This window comes from Symphalangus syndactylus, chromosome 3, assembly GCF_028878055.3.
Source record: "Symphalangus syndactylus isolate Jambi chromosome 3, NHGRI_mSymSyn1-v2.1_pri, whole genome shotgun sequence".
NCBI classification, from domain to species: Eukaryota; Metazoa; Chordata; class Mammalia; order Primates; family Hylobatidae; genus Symphalangus; species Symphalangus syndactylus.
This window is the reverse complement of record NC_072425.2, coordinates 51,038,743-51,055,177: the sequence shown is the minus strand read 5'-3', so window position 1 is coordinate 51,055,177 and position 16,435 is coordinate 51,038,743. Positions and strand designations below refer to the sequence as shown.

At 57.8% G+C, this 16,435-nt stretch overlaps 1 protein-coding gene across 4 annotated transcripts in view; it reads left to right on the top strand.

Annotated features, from left to right (window-relative positions):
* The window catches only part of PHF2 (PHD finger protein 2), a 101,246-nt gene extending 86,492 nt beyond the window's left edge, over positions 1 to 14,754 (top strand). For 3 of the 4 annotated variants that reach the window (XM_055271864.2, XM_063636200.1, XM_063636201.1), the window contains 8 exons: positions 1,455 to 1,633; positions 1,760 to 1,830; positions 2,852 to 3,015; positions 8,748 to 9,025; positions 10,084 to 10,179; positions 10,838 to 10,947; positions 11,752 to 12,136; positions 12,762 to 14,754. In XM_055271864.2, the coding sequence (XP_055127839.1) occupies positions 1,455 to 1,633; positions 1,760 to 1,830; positions 2,852 to 3,015; positions 8,748 to 9,025; positions 10,084 to 10,179; positions 10,838 to 10,947; positions 11,752 to 12,136; positions 12,762 to 12,850 (1,372 nt within the window). In that variant the 3' untranslated portion in view covers positions 12,851 to 14,754. The remainder of the gene's footprint in view (positions 1 to 1,454; positions 1,634 to 1,759; positions 1,831 to 2,851; positions 3,016 to 8,747; positions 9,026 to 10,083; positions 10,180 to 10,837; positions 10,948 to 11,751; positions 12,137 to 12,761) is intronic. The other variant, XM_055271865.2, reaches the window with a different exon arrangement.
* The last annotated feature ends 1,681 nt before the right edge of the window (positions 14,755 to 16,435 follow it).

Here is a 16,435-nt window from a genome sequence, read left to right as displayed (position 1 = left end):
AGTCAGAAGGGCCTCCTGGAGATGGCACTGAGCAGAGATTAGGGGGTGTGTTTGAGTGGTATGGGCATGCTGGATGAGCCTCGGGGTGAGGCGAGGGGTGTGGAGGGCTGTGAGCCCGGTGGCAACCTCAAGAGCCTCACGGTTCCAGCGGCAACACTTGGGCCTGTGTGTGCTCCCAGTGCGTGGGGCATGTCACCTGCTGAGGCCTCAGGCCTGGCTGGAGTCAGACAGGTCCCAGCAGGAGGGGCGGCCACTTTTCTGCAGCAGCCACTGATTAACTTGGCCGGGTTGTAGTTTCCTCATTGAAGAGATGGGAGGAGAAGGCCTCTTTCTGGGTGGTGGAGAATGGGAGCAGTGCCCAGGCAGGGTCTTATGAGGGTCAGGGAGCTCAGGGCAATATGCGAGGCCGTTCAGCCAAGGGGCAGGTCTGTGGGGTCCTTTGGCTGCCCAGCTTCATGACCCTGGGCATGTCGCTTGCTTTATCTGAAGCTCTGCTTCTAGGTTCCTGGGAAGCTATTAAATGGCATTCACTCTGTGATGGTGCTAGGGAGTTGACGATGGAGATGAGAAAGAGCGGTGTGACTCTAGCCTGTGTACACTTGTGTGTTCTGTGGCCCAGCCTGTAAGGCAGTGGGCTCGCTGCCCTTTCACTTAGAGCATTGGAAGCAGCCTCACCTGGGCACGCTATCCAGGTGTCTGCACTTCCATTTGCTCAGAATTGGAGCTGTGTATGTTTGAAGTTCCAGACTTTTCTGCCTCAGCCTGTTGTCCCTGCTACTATAGAGAGAGAGAAACCTGTCCTCAAACCCCTGGGAAGGCAAAGGCTGGAGCTGCTTGCAGGCCAAGCTCTGAAGTAGTCTTCCTTCACCTGGGCAGGGAGACAAATTACACACAGTTTCTTAGACTGTTACATCTATCCTGTAGCCCTGGCCCTGAGTTTATTTTTCCAGCATAGCTATGGAGAAAAAAACCAGGAAACTTGGATCCTTTTCCTGTTAAAGACCAATTCAGCATGTGCCAGGATTCCTAGGCAGGCCCAAGGCAGGGCTTAAGCTTGCCCAGTGGCCCTGGGACAGTTGGAGGTCACTGTCTTGAGCATCTAAACTGCCTGGGGAAGGGCTCTCTCTGCCTGAATGTGGTGTGTGGGGAGGCACAGCATTGAGTAGGAGGCCATCGGGTTGGGGAGTGTCCCCTCCTGTGGGCAGATAGCTTCCCACAGTAGGGACTGAAGGCCCAGCCTGGCCTCCTGTCTGCAGAGGCTTGGGACCTCTACCCTCCTCCCATCTCAACTGGGCCTGAGGCTTCTTTGGATGGAAATTCAAATGGTGGCAATGTCACCTGCCTCCTGGAGGCCATCATGCCGTGGCCCTGGCAGGGGACCCCTTGGGAGGTCCCACCTGTCCGCTGGCCATGGGGCTATGTGGATGCTGCTGACCCACTCGCTTCTGCCCTAGCTCCAAGGCTCTCAGGCCCCCGACAAGCCCTGGTGTGTTCGGGGCCTTGCAGAACTTCAAGGAGGACAAGCCCAAGCCCGTGCGGGATGAGTATGAGTACGTGTCGGACGACGGTGAGCTCAAGATCGACGAGTTTCCCATCAGGAGGAAGAAAAATGCCCCGAAAAGGGACTTGTCCTGTGAGTTTGGGAGGGAGTGTTGGGGGAGGGGTGTGGGAGAGGCCCGTCCTGCCCCTGAGAGGTCTTCCCGGGGTGGCTGGCTCCCCGCAAGGCCTCCCGCTGGACTCCCATCTGCTGTGCTTTCAGTCTTGTTGGATAAGAAGGCTGTGCTGCCCACGCCTGTCACGAAGCCAAAGCTGGACTCGGCAGCATACAAGGTGAGCTGCCTTACGGGCCCCCCTTGGTCTCGGGGGGCATCTCTAGGCAGTCCCCAAGGCCATGGTTTGAGTGACTCCAGGGCGGTCTCTGGGGGTGTTTCTGCATGAGATGGCGAAGGGGCCCCTTACCCTCACCCCACCCTTTCATGAGTGTTCTAAGGTCACATCCAACTCTAAGACACAGTGGTCATCTCTGCCTGGGCGTGCGAGGGGTGTGCCCCCACTGAGCCTCCTGCCAGGGGAGGTTATCAGGATCTAGTGTATTAACTGCTTTCCTCCAGCCTGAGGTCCCTGTGGGGCTGTAGGCCCTGCCCCCACCTCTCCTTCCAACCATGGCGGTGTCTCTTTACATGTATTACACACTGGGGCTGTCTCGTGTAAGGGTTCCTTTGAACCAGAGTTCCTCTGTGAATTATGGTGCACAGTGTGAAGACAGTTTGGTCCTTTGTGGTTCTGAGAGCGCTTTGGCACCCACGTCTGCCCCGTGTGTCCGTGTGTCGGCCATCCAGCCCGTCGGCTCCAGGGGCCTTTGTCTGACCCCAGCAGTGTTCATTAGAAGGGCAGCAGCTCTTTAAAAACGTTACAAAACTGGCTGGGCGCAGTGGCTCACGCCTGTAATCCCAGCACTTTGGGAGGCTGAGGTGGGTGGATCACAAGGTCAGGAGATCGAGACCATCCTGGCTAACATGGTGAAACCCCGTCTCTACTGAAAATACAAAAAATTAGCCAAGCGTGGTGGCGGGTACCTGTAGTCCCAGCTACTTGGGAGGCTGAGGCAGGAGAATGGCGTGAACCCGGGAGGCGGAGCTTGCAGTGAGCCAATATCGCGCCACTGCACTCCAGCCTGGGCGACAGAGCGAGACTCCATCTCAAAAATAAATAAATAAAAATAAAAATAAAATAAATAAAAACGTTAAAAAACCTAGTTTAGTCCCTGAAGGGAAAAAGTATCCCCCTCCCAACTTCCAGGCCACTTCGGTGGCCAGACCCTCCCCTGACCGAAGCCCTGTCCCTCGCGCAGCAGAGTGATGACTCCTCGGATGAGGGTTCGCTGCACATCGACACAGACACCAAGCCCAGCCGCAATGCCAGAGTCAAGAAGGAGAGTGGGAGCTCGGCAGCCGGCATCTTGGACCTGCTGCAGGCCAGTGAGGAGGTCGGCGCCCTGGAGTACAACCCCAGCAGGTGGGCCCCACCACCCGGCAGCACCCAAGAGCGGGGACCAGGCAGGCCCAGGGCTGGCCCTCGGCCATGATGGTGGGAGCCTGTGAGGTAGACGCACAGCTGGAGCCAGTGCTGAGCCGCCCCTGGGCCTAGGCAGAAGGGCACACCTCAGGGTACACATGCCGGACTGGTTCGTCCCACTGGGGCTTTGCTTTCAATCAAGGGCTTCTTTTTCTTTTTATTTTTTGGGTAAATTCTCTCAGAACCACAGGTTTTCAATTTTATGCGCCGAGACTGTTGTTTTTTTCACGTGGAAATCTTATGGAATTTCCACATGTACTACAGACAGGTAACCCAGGGGGCAGAGGTGTAGCCCCTTCCATGGTGCCCCTGGGCCCATGTCGGGGGCTGCAGCGGCCATGGGGAGCACAGCTCTCCTGGTCTTCTTGACAGCTGCAGATTCCCATTGCACAGATCGGGAAACCGAGGCTCTGAGAGCTTAAACTTGCACATGGCCACACTGCTAGGAAGCAGCAGAGGCAGGCCCAGAATCTCCATCTGCCTGATTGCAGAACCTGAGCTTGGGGGTCCTGGAGGGTTGACTAGTGCTGGGCAGTGATATCTGGATGTGTGCGGCTGGTCCCTTGTCCAGCAGTGACTTGGATTGAGGAAGATGGAGCCCGTGCTTGGGTCCTGCTCAGTTCGCAAGATGTGCCTCAGAGACTCTGTGGTTTCCAGAATCCATGGGCAACCCAGGGCCGTGCTGCTAACTGCTCCACACAGCCCCGAGCTTGTTCAGTGAGCAGGTGGAGGCTGCAGGGCAGGCCTGCTTTTAGACAGATGGGGGGCTTGGGCAAGGTAGATTAAGGGCTTGATTGAAAAGAGCTCTTGCTAAATCAGTTGGCCGCATTTTATTTCATATATTACTGTTTTACATGCAGTATTATGTTCATGTAATATTGATCAGAAAGCCAGCTGTAAGGTGCTTTTATTTTAATGGGAGTGAAGCATGACGGGAGGCTTCCACAGCGCCTTAGGGGACAGATTTCCTGCTTGGCACTAGGTGGTTCCCGTCCATGTTAAGCCCCTTGCTGCAGAGATGTGCTTGTGGCTGGGGGTGAAGCCTGGCTGTGAGCTCCTCCTGCCTATCGGAGGCTGTGGTGCTTCACACAGCTCTTTGGGGGATGCCTGTCTTCTGGGAAGAAGTATGCACTAACCGACACCTCAGTGACTGGCCTCAGGGGCAGGAGAGGCCCCTAAACACCCTAGGCCCCTCCCAAGGTCCATGGAGAGGCCTGGGGGCCCTGGGGGTGAGGGGTGTCTGAGGCCACCCAAGATGAGGGCAGACAGGGCCAAGAGCCCGGGGGCCACCAGGCGCTTTGTTGTGGGCACCTGGGACTTGCAGGGGGCATGGAGATGGGGACAGAGGTGGGGAGGGTTTTGTACTCAAGTCTGTGAGGAGGTGCTGTGTCCTGGGCTCCTGGCTGTGAATCTGAGCCCGGGAGTGGTGCAACCCATCCATGGACACACTGATAACAAAAGACCCAGAGCTTCCCCGCCACGCACAACTAGGCCGTGCCTCGGGGCAGTGTGCACGTGCACATGTGCCTGCTAGGGGCCACTGAGGCCGCCGGCCCCCCTCAGCCCGCTGCAGGCAGTTCCTCTCCCAAAGTCTCCCATTTGGAGCGTAGGTCAGTTTTTGATGGTCCATTTGCTCTGTTTTAAGTATCGGCTGCTTGGAAAAAACTGCTGAAGAAAATGGAGGAAAATATGTTAATTTATCGTGGATAGTTTGCTCAGTGTTTACTGCTGGGGGAAAAGGAGAGGATTTGAGTATGATAATTGGTGGATTAAAAGTATTATTTTCCATGCCGACTAGTTAGACGTTGCTCATTGATTCACCAGCAACCCTGCGGGACCCGGGCATGTAGCCCTCACCCTCTTGGGTTGCCCAGATGGCATGGCGTGGACCCTCTTAGTGGGTGTCCCTGGCCAACCCCCAGCCCCCCGTAGCTAGGTGCAGGCCCCCACCCTCCAGTCTGTCTGGGCCTTGCAGGCCAGTTGAGGGGTCAGGGCAGGGCCTGCCAGAGGCTGCAGGGCAAGCTGTGTGCTCTGGCTGTCTCCTGAGCTGGGGCTGGGAGAGCCTGTTCCTGCGGAGATGTCAGTGAGGGCAGAAGTGACTGCGCTCACTTTGGCAGGCCTTCAGCGATGCAGCTTGTGTGGCAGGGGCAGTGTGGTCCTGGCACTGTGGGGGCAGCTCCCGGCAGTGCCTTCTGAGGAGTGCTTGAGGCTGACCATGCTTGATTTTCCCATTGTTGTGGCTTTCAAACCTCAATCCTATTCAGTTCCTGTGAAACCCAAAATGCAACGCAGTCCAGTGTGTCTCAGACAGGGCCTGGGAGGTGGCATTGGTGAGGGCTGCAGTGAGGGTGCCTGCCCCAGCACTGGGCATCCCCCTGAGTCTGCCAGACCCTCAGAAAGCAGTGGGTTCGGGCCTCAGCGCTGTCCAGCATGGGTAGCTTTTGTCCAAGTTGCCTCATCAGCCCTATGACTCCCTCTGTGTCCGGGCTCCCTATGGCAGCTTCCTGTCCCTGTCCTGCTGTAGCAGAGCCTCAGTCTTGGGAGCCCTCTTGCTTCTGAACCAGGACTTGTCCTAGTGGGGCTGCTGCCCCAGGTGCCTCAGTCTCCCTCTGGTAACAGAGGTGGGCACAGGCATGCAGAGCTGGGTGGCCCGCCTGCCACTGTATTGGCCTCTTCCTTCTTGTCTCATGTGTGCTGTCTCTGGCAAGGGGTTCTGGGTATACAAGCCCCCATACACTCCCTGGGTGTGCTCACAGTCACAGGCTTCCCAGCCCCTCCCATTTGAATGGTTTAATGAAAGTGCCTCCAGTGCTTCTGGGAAGTGGTGGAGAGGGGATGGGCAGCTCGAGAGACAGTGATGCTGATGCAGGAGTCCTGAAGGGGCAGGTCCAGGGAGCAGAGGGAGAGGACAGCAGGCACCCCGTGTGCCCCAAGTATGGGCCCAGGAGTGGCTATATGCAGTGACAGGTGTGGCTGGGCCTCCCCTGTAAGGTGGGGTGGGCTGCCTTGTCCTGGGGCCAGGTTTGGGCCACAGGGAAGTGGGCAAGGGTGAGGACTAGAAAGGGACGTTGCAGGGTGTACCTGCTGGGCTGGACCGCGTGAGTGGTGGGGAAACCTGGGACACCTGTCCTGGCTACATACAGCATCTGGAGCCCAGGGCAGGCCCCTGACTCAGAGTTTCCAGGTGGGGCCTGGGCCTTGACATTTGTAAAGCTTCCCAGGTAGTTCTGGTGCACAGGTGAGGGTCCTGGCTGCAGGGGGTTGTGGGCAGTGGGGCAGGGCCCTATGAAGAGGCCAAGGCTGGATCCCATGGGAGGGCCTGGCAGGGAGGTCCCCAAGGAGCCCAGGACTTGGCCTTGGGGGTCCTTGCTGTCCAGCAGCACCAAGCCCCTGGTTCTGTGGGATGACAGTGGTCACCCCATCTCACCACTCTATGAGCCTAGACAGGCTGATCACACACCGGCTGTCTCAGAAGCTTCTTCTGGAAGGAGGGGAGCCAGTGTAGACAGGAGGAGGTGTGTGCATAGGCATGGAGCAGAGGAGGAGGATGCAGATGAGAGACAGGCTGGGCGCTATGGGAGGGGCCATCTGAAGCTGAGGGCAGCAGGGGTGGGGACAGGGCAAAGAGAAAGCCTGGGAGTCTGTGTGGAGCCTGCCAGAAGTGGGTGAACTTGGGCTGAGCTGAGGTGCAGCTGTGCCTGTTCAGGTGCAGATGCAGCTGCAGGTCTTTGTGCAGGTGCATGCAGGTGTGGGGGTAGGTGCAGGTGTAGATGCAGGTGGGGGTGCAGGTGTAGATGCAGGTGGGGCTGCAGGGTGGGGGGTAGGTGCAGGTGTAGATGCAGGTGGGGGTGCATGTGTGGGGGTAGGTGCAGATGCAGGTGTGGATGTAGGTGTGGGAGTAGGCACAGGTGTAGATGCAGGTGTGGGTGTGGGAGTAGGCTCAGGTGTAGATGCAGGTGTGGGTGTGGGAGTAGGCACAGGTGCAGATGCAGGTGTGGGTGTGGGAGTAGGTACAGGTGTAGATGCAGATGTGGGTGTGGGAGTAGGTACAGGTGTAGATGCAGGTGTGGGTGTGGGAGTAGGCACAGGTGTAGATGCAGATGTGGGTGTGGGAGTAGGCACAGGTGTAGATGCAGGTGTGGGTGTGGGAGTAGGCACAGGTGCAGATGCAGATGTGGGTGTGGGAGTAGGCACAGGTGTAGATGCAGGTGTGGGTGTGGGAGTAGGTACAGGTGTAGATGCAGGTGTGGGTGTGGGAGTAGGCACAGGTGTAGATGCAGATGTGGGTGTGGGAGTAGGCACAGGTGTAGATGCAGGTGTAGGTGTGGGAGTAGGCTCAGGTGTAGATGCAGGTGTGGGTGTGGGAGTAGGCACAGGTGTAGATGTAGGTGTGGGTGTGGGAATGGCACAGGTGTAGATGCAGATGTGGGTGTGGAAGTAGGCACAGGTGTAGATGCAGGTGTGGGTGTGGGAATAGGCACAGGTGCAGATGCAGGTGTGGGTGTGGGAGTAGGCACAGGTGCAGATGCAGGTGTGGGTGTGGGAGTAGGCACAGGTATAGATGCAGGTGTGGGTGTGGGAGTAGGCACAGGTATAGATGCAGGTGTGAATGTGGGAATAGGCACAGGTGTACATGCAGGTATGGGTGTAGGTACAGGTGTAGATGCAGGTGTGGGTGCAGGTGTGGGGGAAGGTATAGGTGTAGATGCAGGTACAGGTGTAGGTGTAGGCACCAGTGTAGATGGAGGTGTGGGTATGGGTGTAGGCACAGGTGTAGGTGCAGGTGCGGGGGTGGGGGTAGGTACAGGTGTAGATACAGTTGCAGGGGTGGGTACAGGTGTAGATGCAGGTGCGGGGGTGGGGGTAGGTACAGGTGTAGATACAGTTGCGGGGGTGGAGGTAGGCACAGGTGTAGATGCAGGTGCAGGGGTGGAGGTAGGTACAGGTGTAGATGCAGGTGTGGTTGGAGGTACAGGTGTAGATGCAGGTATGGGTATAGGAGTAGGTACAGGTGTAGATGCATGTATGGGTGTAGGTGTAAGCACAGGTGTAGATGCAGGTGCAGGTGTGAGGGTAGGTATAGGTGTAGATGCAGGTGCGGGTACAGGTGTGGGTGTGGAGAGAAGTTGCAGGTCACTGGGGAAAGCGTGTGCCATGGGAGGGAGTGGGCTGCGCTGCCCCATGTCACGGTGACACGTGGGAAGGTTCCCTACAAAGTGGGGTAAGGAATGCCCAGGGCTAGTTCTGTAGTTGGGAGAGAGGCACAGGGTGGACCGAGGGGGTACACAGAGTGGCTGGGGTGCAGGAGGGAGGTCACTGAGTCGGCTTGCTGGCTTTAAGGTGTGAGAGACCAGTGCGTGACCATATGAGGGTCTGGACCCTCCTTCCCATCTGCTGTCTTCCGTCTCCTCTCCATGCCCATCTCTGTCTCCAGGCCTCCAGCCCTCCCTGTGGCGTATGGGTGGATGAGCAGAGCTGGATGAGGGGAGTGGCTGGCCTCTTCCAAGGGAGAATTCATCAGCTCACTGCCACCCTCTCTGCTCCACGCCCTCTGCCTGCCACCCGGGCCAGGAGTTTGTGCAGGAGTTCGTTCAGGCCATAGGCTGTTGTCTAAGTGCCTGGGCTGCAGGCCAAGAGCACTGGGCTGAGTGCCTGTCTTTCTGTGCCCCTAGCCAGCCCCCGGCCTCCCCCAGCACACAGGAAGCCATTCAGGGAATGCTGTCCATGGCCAACCTGCAGGCCTCCGACTCCTGCCTGCAGACCACGTGGGGCGCTGGCCAGGCCAAGGGGAGCTCACTGGCTGCCCATGGTGCCCGGAAGAATGGGGGTGGCAGTGGCAAGAGTGCAGGCAAACGACTGCTGAAGAGGGCTGCCAAGAACAGTGTGGACCTGGACGACTACGAGGAAGAGCAGGACCACCTGGATGCCTGCTTCAAGGACTCAGACTACGGTGAGTGTCACTCCTGCATGGGGCAAGCCCTACGCTCAGCCCTAGAAGGCCTGGCTGAGAATGGAGACAGTAGCATAAACATGCAGCTCTCCAAGTTACAGCAGGCCTCAGCTCAGCAAAACCCTCGGCCTCTGACTGCTGTCCCGGGAGACCCTCCTGTGAGCGAGACTGGCCGGGGCCCACATCTGGTGGACAGGCTTGGGCTTCGTGGTGGGGCCTACTCTAGTTTGACAAACAGAATGACAGCAAAGTGAACTCCTGTTTTCTGGGCTCTGTGGAGGTGTGTGGCGCCAGGCGCTATCTTGCCTCTCCTGAACCTTGGGTCCTGGGCATTCCTCGACAGGCCTCGGAGGTTGAAGGACCACAACCTGCAGTGAGTGCAGGGTGGCACTTGGCTTTTGAGGGTCACAGGGTCACCGCCTCACCGTGTTGGGGCAGCTCCCCACCAGCCACAGGTCGTGTCCTACAGTGTCCCCTCCACCAAGACCTGCCAGGCAGGGAGGGGGCTGTCAGAGCCCACCCTCCATGGACGTTAGACGTTTTCCTTTTTCATAGCAACAGAGAGTTTTCACCAAACAGAACCTTTCCTGGAGCCTCAAAGTGTTTCTCTTGCAGGAGTTGAGATGCCCTAGTTTGATTGTGGGGTCCCATCCTTCCCTGGTCCCCCACTCTCTGCTGTAGCTTCCTCCAGGTGGGGCCTCTGGGGATCTCAAGCTCCGTGAACAGATGTATGGAAGGCAGCCTTTAGAGGCCAGGGGCTTGCAGGCACCGGGGCTAGGCTGCACAGATGAGGCTGGGCAGGCAGTTGCAGGTGCTTTCTTGTCTGGAGAGTCCCTGCCCCTCTGGATAATCTCTGGGGCACCTGTGCCCATGCCTGGGGCGTCCTCACCATGGGCAGCTTCCATCACAGCCGACAGTGACACAGCGTGGCAGGCCTTAGCATAGGCCCTGGGGTTGCTGGTGAGGAAGGTCTGCGGCCACCTGTACTCCCCCGCCCTCCTCCTCCGTGGACCTGCCCTGCACTCAGCGGGCCCCGCCTTCCCTCTGCCTCTCTCTAGTTTACCCCTCACTGGAGTCAGACGAAGACAACCCCATCTTCAAGTCCAGGTCGAAGAAAAGGAAAGGCTCAGATGACGCTCCCTACAGCCCAACAGGTAGTGCTGGGACAGGGGTAGGTGGTCCACCCGACACGCAGTGTGGAAGCTGTGACTTTGTCTGTGGTCCCTCCAGCCCCTGAGAATGTGGGCTCAGCTGTGCACCTGTCCTATCCTGAGGGCTGGGCAGCCTGTCCCGCTGGGGATGGTCGGCTGCTTGCAGGAATGCCGCGGGCTTCACTTCTGCTTTGCTTCTGGGGGCCTGGGAGCCCAGATGTGCTTCTATACAGCCCCAACTCAGAAGCCCTCACTCCTCTGGCCGGCTCCTCTCTGGTTTCTTCCTCAATGGGCAGCTCTGTGAGGGTCATCTTTGTACTAGAGGCACCCACTTGGTGGTGGCTGAGGGACACCTGCTGGGGCAGCCAGTGGGGTGAGGCCTTGTCCACCTTCCACATTACCCTCACCCACCTGCCCAGCCTCTCTGATGTTGCTGGGCCTCCTGGGCTCTGCCCCATGCAGACCCCACTGTGGCATCTTCCCCCTTGGGTGGGGCAGCTGACCCTGCCCTATTGTGAGGCGGCTTCACAGCCAGGAAGCCCTGTGCTCAGGCTGCCTGGCCAGGGGCACAGGCTGGGGTGGGGGCAGGGTAGCCCCAAACCAGTAGGGGTGGACAGGCCGTGGCCTACAGCTTGAGGGGGCTGGCCCTTCTTTTCCACAGCAAGGGTCGGCCCATCGGTGCCAAGACAGGACAGGCCTGTGCGTGAGGGTACACGGGTGGCTTCCATCGAGACCGGGCTGGCAGCCGCTGCAGCTAAGCTGTCCCAGCAGGTGAGGAGGGGCGAGAAGGACACATGGCAGCCAGGTCCCTGCTACCCCCACCTGGTGGGCTCAGGTTCCCCAAGGCACCTGTTTTTCCACCCCATGCACAGACCCACTGAGCCAGGGGTGGTCACAGGCTTGGGGACATTTGAATAGAGAGTGCCCTATTCTTCCAGGCCCTAAATTCCCCATGTGGGGTCCGGGGGAGCTAGGAGTTGACGACTGGGGCCCTGACACTGGACAGCCCTATTCGTGCCAGAGCTGGGCTACTCTCTGGTACAACAGCAGCTTGGAGGGGGCTCCCCTTCCCCTCCCCGCATCACGCGGGTGTTTTTGAGTTGTCCTCAGTTGAGAAATGAGGTGTTCTGTCTCTACATGCTCCTAAAAATCTCATCTCCCACCTTTAGCTCCTCCCAGCTCAGAAATGGAGGGTCCTAGAGCCTCACATACCCTCCCAACCAGGCCTGACCTCATCTGGGCGCACAAGGAAGTTATTAAGATCAAAGTGAATATTCTTGCAGAACTGGGAGATGTATATGGCCGCTGAGTGGGGTGATGGGGTAGGAGTGCCATCCTACAGGCTCAACTGCTAGGTTAATTCACACTGACGGGGAGGCCAGGCAGCTGCTGTGGGTGCTGGCACCCTGTCCCCGTGCATCCTGTGCCCCCAGCGGCCCAGAGTCAGGGCTTAGGCCCCTGCTGCCCAGCCCTGCTGTGCTCAAGGGCCCCTGGCAAGGCCATGCCGGGAGCTCCCTGCTCTGTTGGCCCAAGTGGGCTGTGCATCTGAGGCTGCCCTGCATGTTTTGTTCAAAGGAGGAGCAGAAAAGCAAGAAAAAAAAGAGTGCCAAGAGGAAGCTGACTCCTAACACCACCTCCCCTTCCACCTCCACCTCCATCTCTGCCGGCACCACCTCCACCTCCACCACGCCAGCCTCTACCACCCCTGCCTCCACCACACCGGCCTCCACCACCCCGGCCTCCACCAGCACGGCCAGCAGCCAGGCCTCACAGGAGGGCAGCTCGCCAGAGCCCCCGCCTGAGTCACATAGCAGCAGCCTGGCCGACCATGAGTACACAGCCGCTGGCGCTTTCACCGGGGCCCAGGCTGGCCGTGCCTCCCAGCCCATGGCTCCTGGGGTTTTTCTCACACAGAGGCGGCCCTCCGCATCGTCTCCAAACAACAACACCGCTGCCAAAGGTACCGTGCCTGCTGGAGGGAGCCTGCAGCCCCCCTGCCCTGCCTGCCCCCCTGGGCAGCCCCAGACATGCAGACTCGGCCCGTGGTGGAGGGCAGCACATCGGGAGGGCTCCTGGGCCTCGGGTGGCAGGGTGCTGTGGTCCAAGTTGGTTGCATCTTTGTGTGAGCGTGTCCCACAGTACAGGACATGTGTGCTTTCATCCTTCTGCTCAGTGGGCGTGCTCAGGCCCTGATCTGCCTGCACCCCTGCACCCCAGCTGTGGGGCCGGCCAGCTATGGAGGCTGAGTGGTGCAGCATGGGGTGCTGGCAGTGGCTCCTGGCCTTGTTACTGGGGGTGCACCCACGCATCCTCATGTCCTCCTCGTAATGCCATCCCCAAGCCCATGTCCATCCTACCTGCCAGGGCCCCTTGAGGACACGGCCTCTGAGGCGGAGGCTTTGCCAGTGATCCCAGACCCCTGAGGGGTACGGAGCTCGGAGCTGGGGCTTCGAAGGCCCATTTTACAGATGGGGGACTGCAGGCTGCTCCTTAGTGTCAGCGGGACCCTCCCTGCCACTGGCATGCCACGCCCCTTGCCATCTAGCTCACCTTCCTTTTTTGTGTCCCCTTGCCGACTCCCCTAGGAAAACGTACGAAAAAGGGCATGGCGACCGCCAAGCAGAGGCTTGGGAAAATTTTGAAAATTCATCGGAACGGGAAACTACTCCTTTAAGGTTTGGAAAGCCAGGATCCTTCTGCTCTGCTCAGGACCCCCGGAGCCCCGCGAAAACATCTGCCTCCCAGGAGGGTGCCGAGCTGCCTCACCAGGGAGGGCCTTGCCTCTTCCCGGCTGCCATCTCCCCAACAAGCGTCTGTCCCTTCAGCCTGCAGAGCGAGCCCAGCGTGGCCCCTTGATTTGAAAATGGACGTCTTTTCTCAAGTTGCTAAGAGTGACCTGTCCCAGAAAAGCGGCCCTGCAAGTTTGAGGACTGCTCATTCCACTTTAAGGACAGCCTCCAGGCCCCCTGAGCGTGGGTGTGATTGCAGGGCCTCTGCAGCTCTGCTGAGAGCATGAGTCCTTCAAGGAAGGTGGAGTGAGCCAATGCTCACCAGCCCCAGAGTCAGAGCTGGCCACAGGCTGGCAGTCTCCAGGGGCTTAAAAAAAGGCAAAGAACACAGAAAGAGGAGGAGCAAGTGGGATGTTTATGTCCCCACTTCTCTTCCTGAGTGATTCTCAGCCGGGTCCAGACAGTGCTCGGCAGGCGAGGAAGGATTTGCCTCGAGCTTTCTGGTTGGCAGGTGGCAGCAGGATGGTGGGTGTTGGGCCTGAATGCCCAGGAGCATTTCTTGGGGGCAGCTAAGACTGGCAGCTGGGTTGGTGTGCTAGCGGGCAGGGGAGCCATTGTGGGGTCCCCAGGAAAGGGCAAGGGCTCAGCCACATCTTGGGGTCTGGGAGGCCCAGGCTAAGCCATGTGGCAGGGACCGTCTTGCCCTGCTGGCCACACTCTGGAGAAGCACTTCTCAGCCAAGGCACCCCTGCCCTGGGACTGGCAGGGCAGGGGAAGGGACAGCGGCCAGGCGGCCCAAGGACTTACGGTCGGCACTTCTCTGTTCTCCCGTGTCAGCGTATGGTGTCGCCTGCATGGGTCGTACCTGGATGGTGTGTCCACCATCGACACGGAGGGGCTGGATTTGTTTCTCAGGCAATCCTGTATTTTAATTTTAGATGTATTTCCTGAAGCATATTTTTCATAGAATGTAGCGTGTAAATAGCTTTTTAAATAACTTCTTTTTTATAAGAGTAAAAGTATCTTTAGGAATTTCTTTCTATAGAGTTCTTCATTAACATTTATACGAGTTTTTTGCTGAGTCAGATGGACAGTTGGGTTCTGATGCTTTTTCCTTCTCCTTTCCTTTTATTATTATAATTTTTTTCTTTTAAGAACTAAGGTATTGCCTGAAAAACAAGTGATGTCTGTGCAGCCTTACACTCTGTCTTTACAGAAGCAAATAGTACACAAAAGATCTATTTCAGACACATTTTGAAGATGAATCTTCAACTTTAATACCAGCTCTTTGTTTTCCTTCTTGTATGATGAGGGGATTGGGGGATACAGTTATTTTACTAGCACCTTGTGAAGTGTTTCCGTGTTTTGTGATGCTGTAATTTATTAATGTTTGTAGCTTTTTATATTTGTACATTTCTTATGAGCTTTGTTTATATACCCATTACCTGGATGTTTTGTCCATGGGGAGAGGCAGCTTGGTGGAGGCCTTATCCACTCCCACTTGTCCTGTTTGGAGGGACGCAGTCCCTAGGGCCTGAGGCTGGGAGAGGGGGAGTCTCGCGGGGCCCCAGGCTTATTCAGAACTGGTGTTTTTAAAGTTTCCTTTACCCTGCCCTTGTTGAGCATTTATATAATCTAACCTGGACATCAAGCTGTTCTCTCTCTCTCTCTCTCTTTTTTTTAATTTTATTATTATTATTTTGGCAACATGTACATTTCTAACAAAGTTTATCGTGGCTATTAAAGTGTTTTATTTCCCAATTCATATTACTCTTGTATCGAGTCCATGAGGTCTAAGGCAACTTAGATCAAAGTTTTAAAAAAGTAAAAATATTTCAGGTTTTGTACAGAACCATGTCTGTGTCATTTCTGCCTCGACTGTAGTTGTTCACCCTGGCAGCGAGGGTGGTGGGGAGGCTCCAGCCACCTGCGTTCCTCCTGGAAAGCTTCGGGTTGCTCCGCCAAATCACACACAGCACCCCAAGCTGGCTGGCAGGAATGGACAGAAGAGACCCTCGGGGGCTGCAGGGGTGGCAGCAGCCTTTGAGACTCTGGCTTTGCCAGTCCCAGCCCTGAGGATGTCCTCAGGAAGCCTCTAGGACCTTCTTCTGGACTCAAGGGTACGGGGTTTGGCTGAGTCCAGTAGGCACACACATGTGCACCCCAGCACGGATGCACACCCAGAAGCATTCAGTCACTTGCCCAGTTCTAGCCCAAGTCTGATGTGATTACAGCTAACTACCAGGAACAGCCCTTGCCTGACAGAGGCACTCAAATGGTGTGAGCCCAGGGAGGGTGCCGAGCGCAGGGGTGGGGTCGCTGCTCGTGGGGTGGGGTCGCTGCTCGTGGTGCATGGCAGGCAGGGCTGCCGGGACACAGGTGAGGCCCAGGTCAGTCTGTTGGGGGGGATGCATGTGTGGGGGCGCTGGTGACAATGTTGAGGACCATGGATAAACAGGCCATTTGGCGTTTATTGAAGAAACACGAATAACCTCAGTCCATTTGGGTAGTGCAGATGCTGAGAATCAAGGAGTGTGATGACGGCTGGACTGGCCCAAGCCCTCACACATGGGGTCTTGCCCTGGGATGGGAGCTGGGAGTGGGATAAGAAGCTGGAGACAGGAGTTTGGCCTGGGTCACCCAAGGTCGCTCAGCTTGCAGGTCGCTGAGCAGGGTCGGCCCTGGCTGCCGACACTCTGAGGAAGTAGGAAGCAGGTTCCCCAGTAGACCCTGAGCAGAGGGCTCTGTCGTGCTGGATGTCTGACCCACCACTGCAAGATTCTAGGGGTTTTGTCAACCTGCAGGCCTGTGGTCATTCATTCCATGCAGTTTGTCATGTGGCACAGGAAACTAACCCAAGGCGGCCCGTGGGCAAGTCCTTTCTCGCTCTGAGCTTTGTTTCCTCCAGTCCCTGGGGGGGCTCCGGGGGATGCTCCCACCACGCATGGTGGTCGAGCCCTCAGGAGGAACCCCTCCAGGACCTGGGGGCTCCCCAGGATGGGGCGAGGTCCCAGTGCTGCCCCCAGGTGATGCCTGGGACCCACACTGGGGCTGCCCAGGCTACCAGGCATTTTGGATGCCCCTGGGCTGTGGGCACTCCAACAGCCTGAGCCACTCCGCTGGACCCCACAAGAGCTGGGTGTCCTCTGCACACCCTCAGGCTGCCTGGGAAGCTGGCCTGTCCTTGCTAGGTCCAGCTAGAGACTGTCCTGTGGTTGCCCCAGGAGTCCCCCCACCTTCAGCCCTGCAGCCACTGGGATAAAGTGTGCAGTGCCCTTCAGGCCCGGGCTCTGGAGCTCCAACCACCCTCAGGCTGGCCGGCCCCCTGGGCCCAGCATCTGGATCTTGGTGGAGCTGTCTGGGTGCTAGTTGGGTCCACCCCCACCAAGCACTGCTGTTAGGACTTATGGGAGCTGAGCACCCTGGGGCCTGGAAGGGGCTTCTGTGGCTGCCCAGCATCTCCTGGAGCCCAGGTTCCGCCCTGTGCTGCACTTGGGCCGGCCCGGTGTCTCGAGCCCAGCCCCCACTGA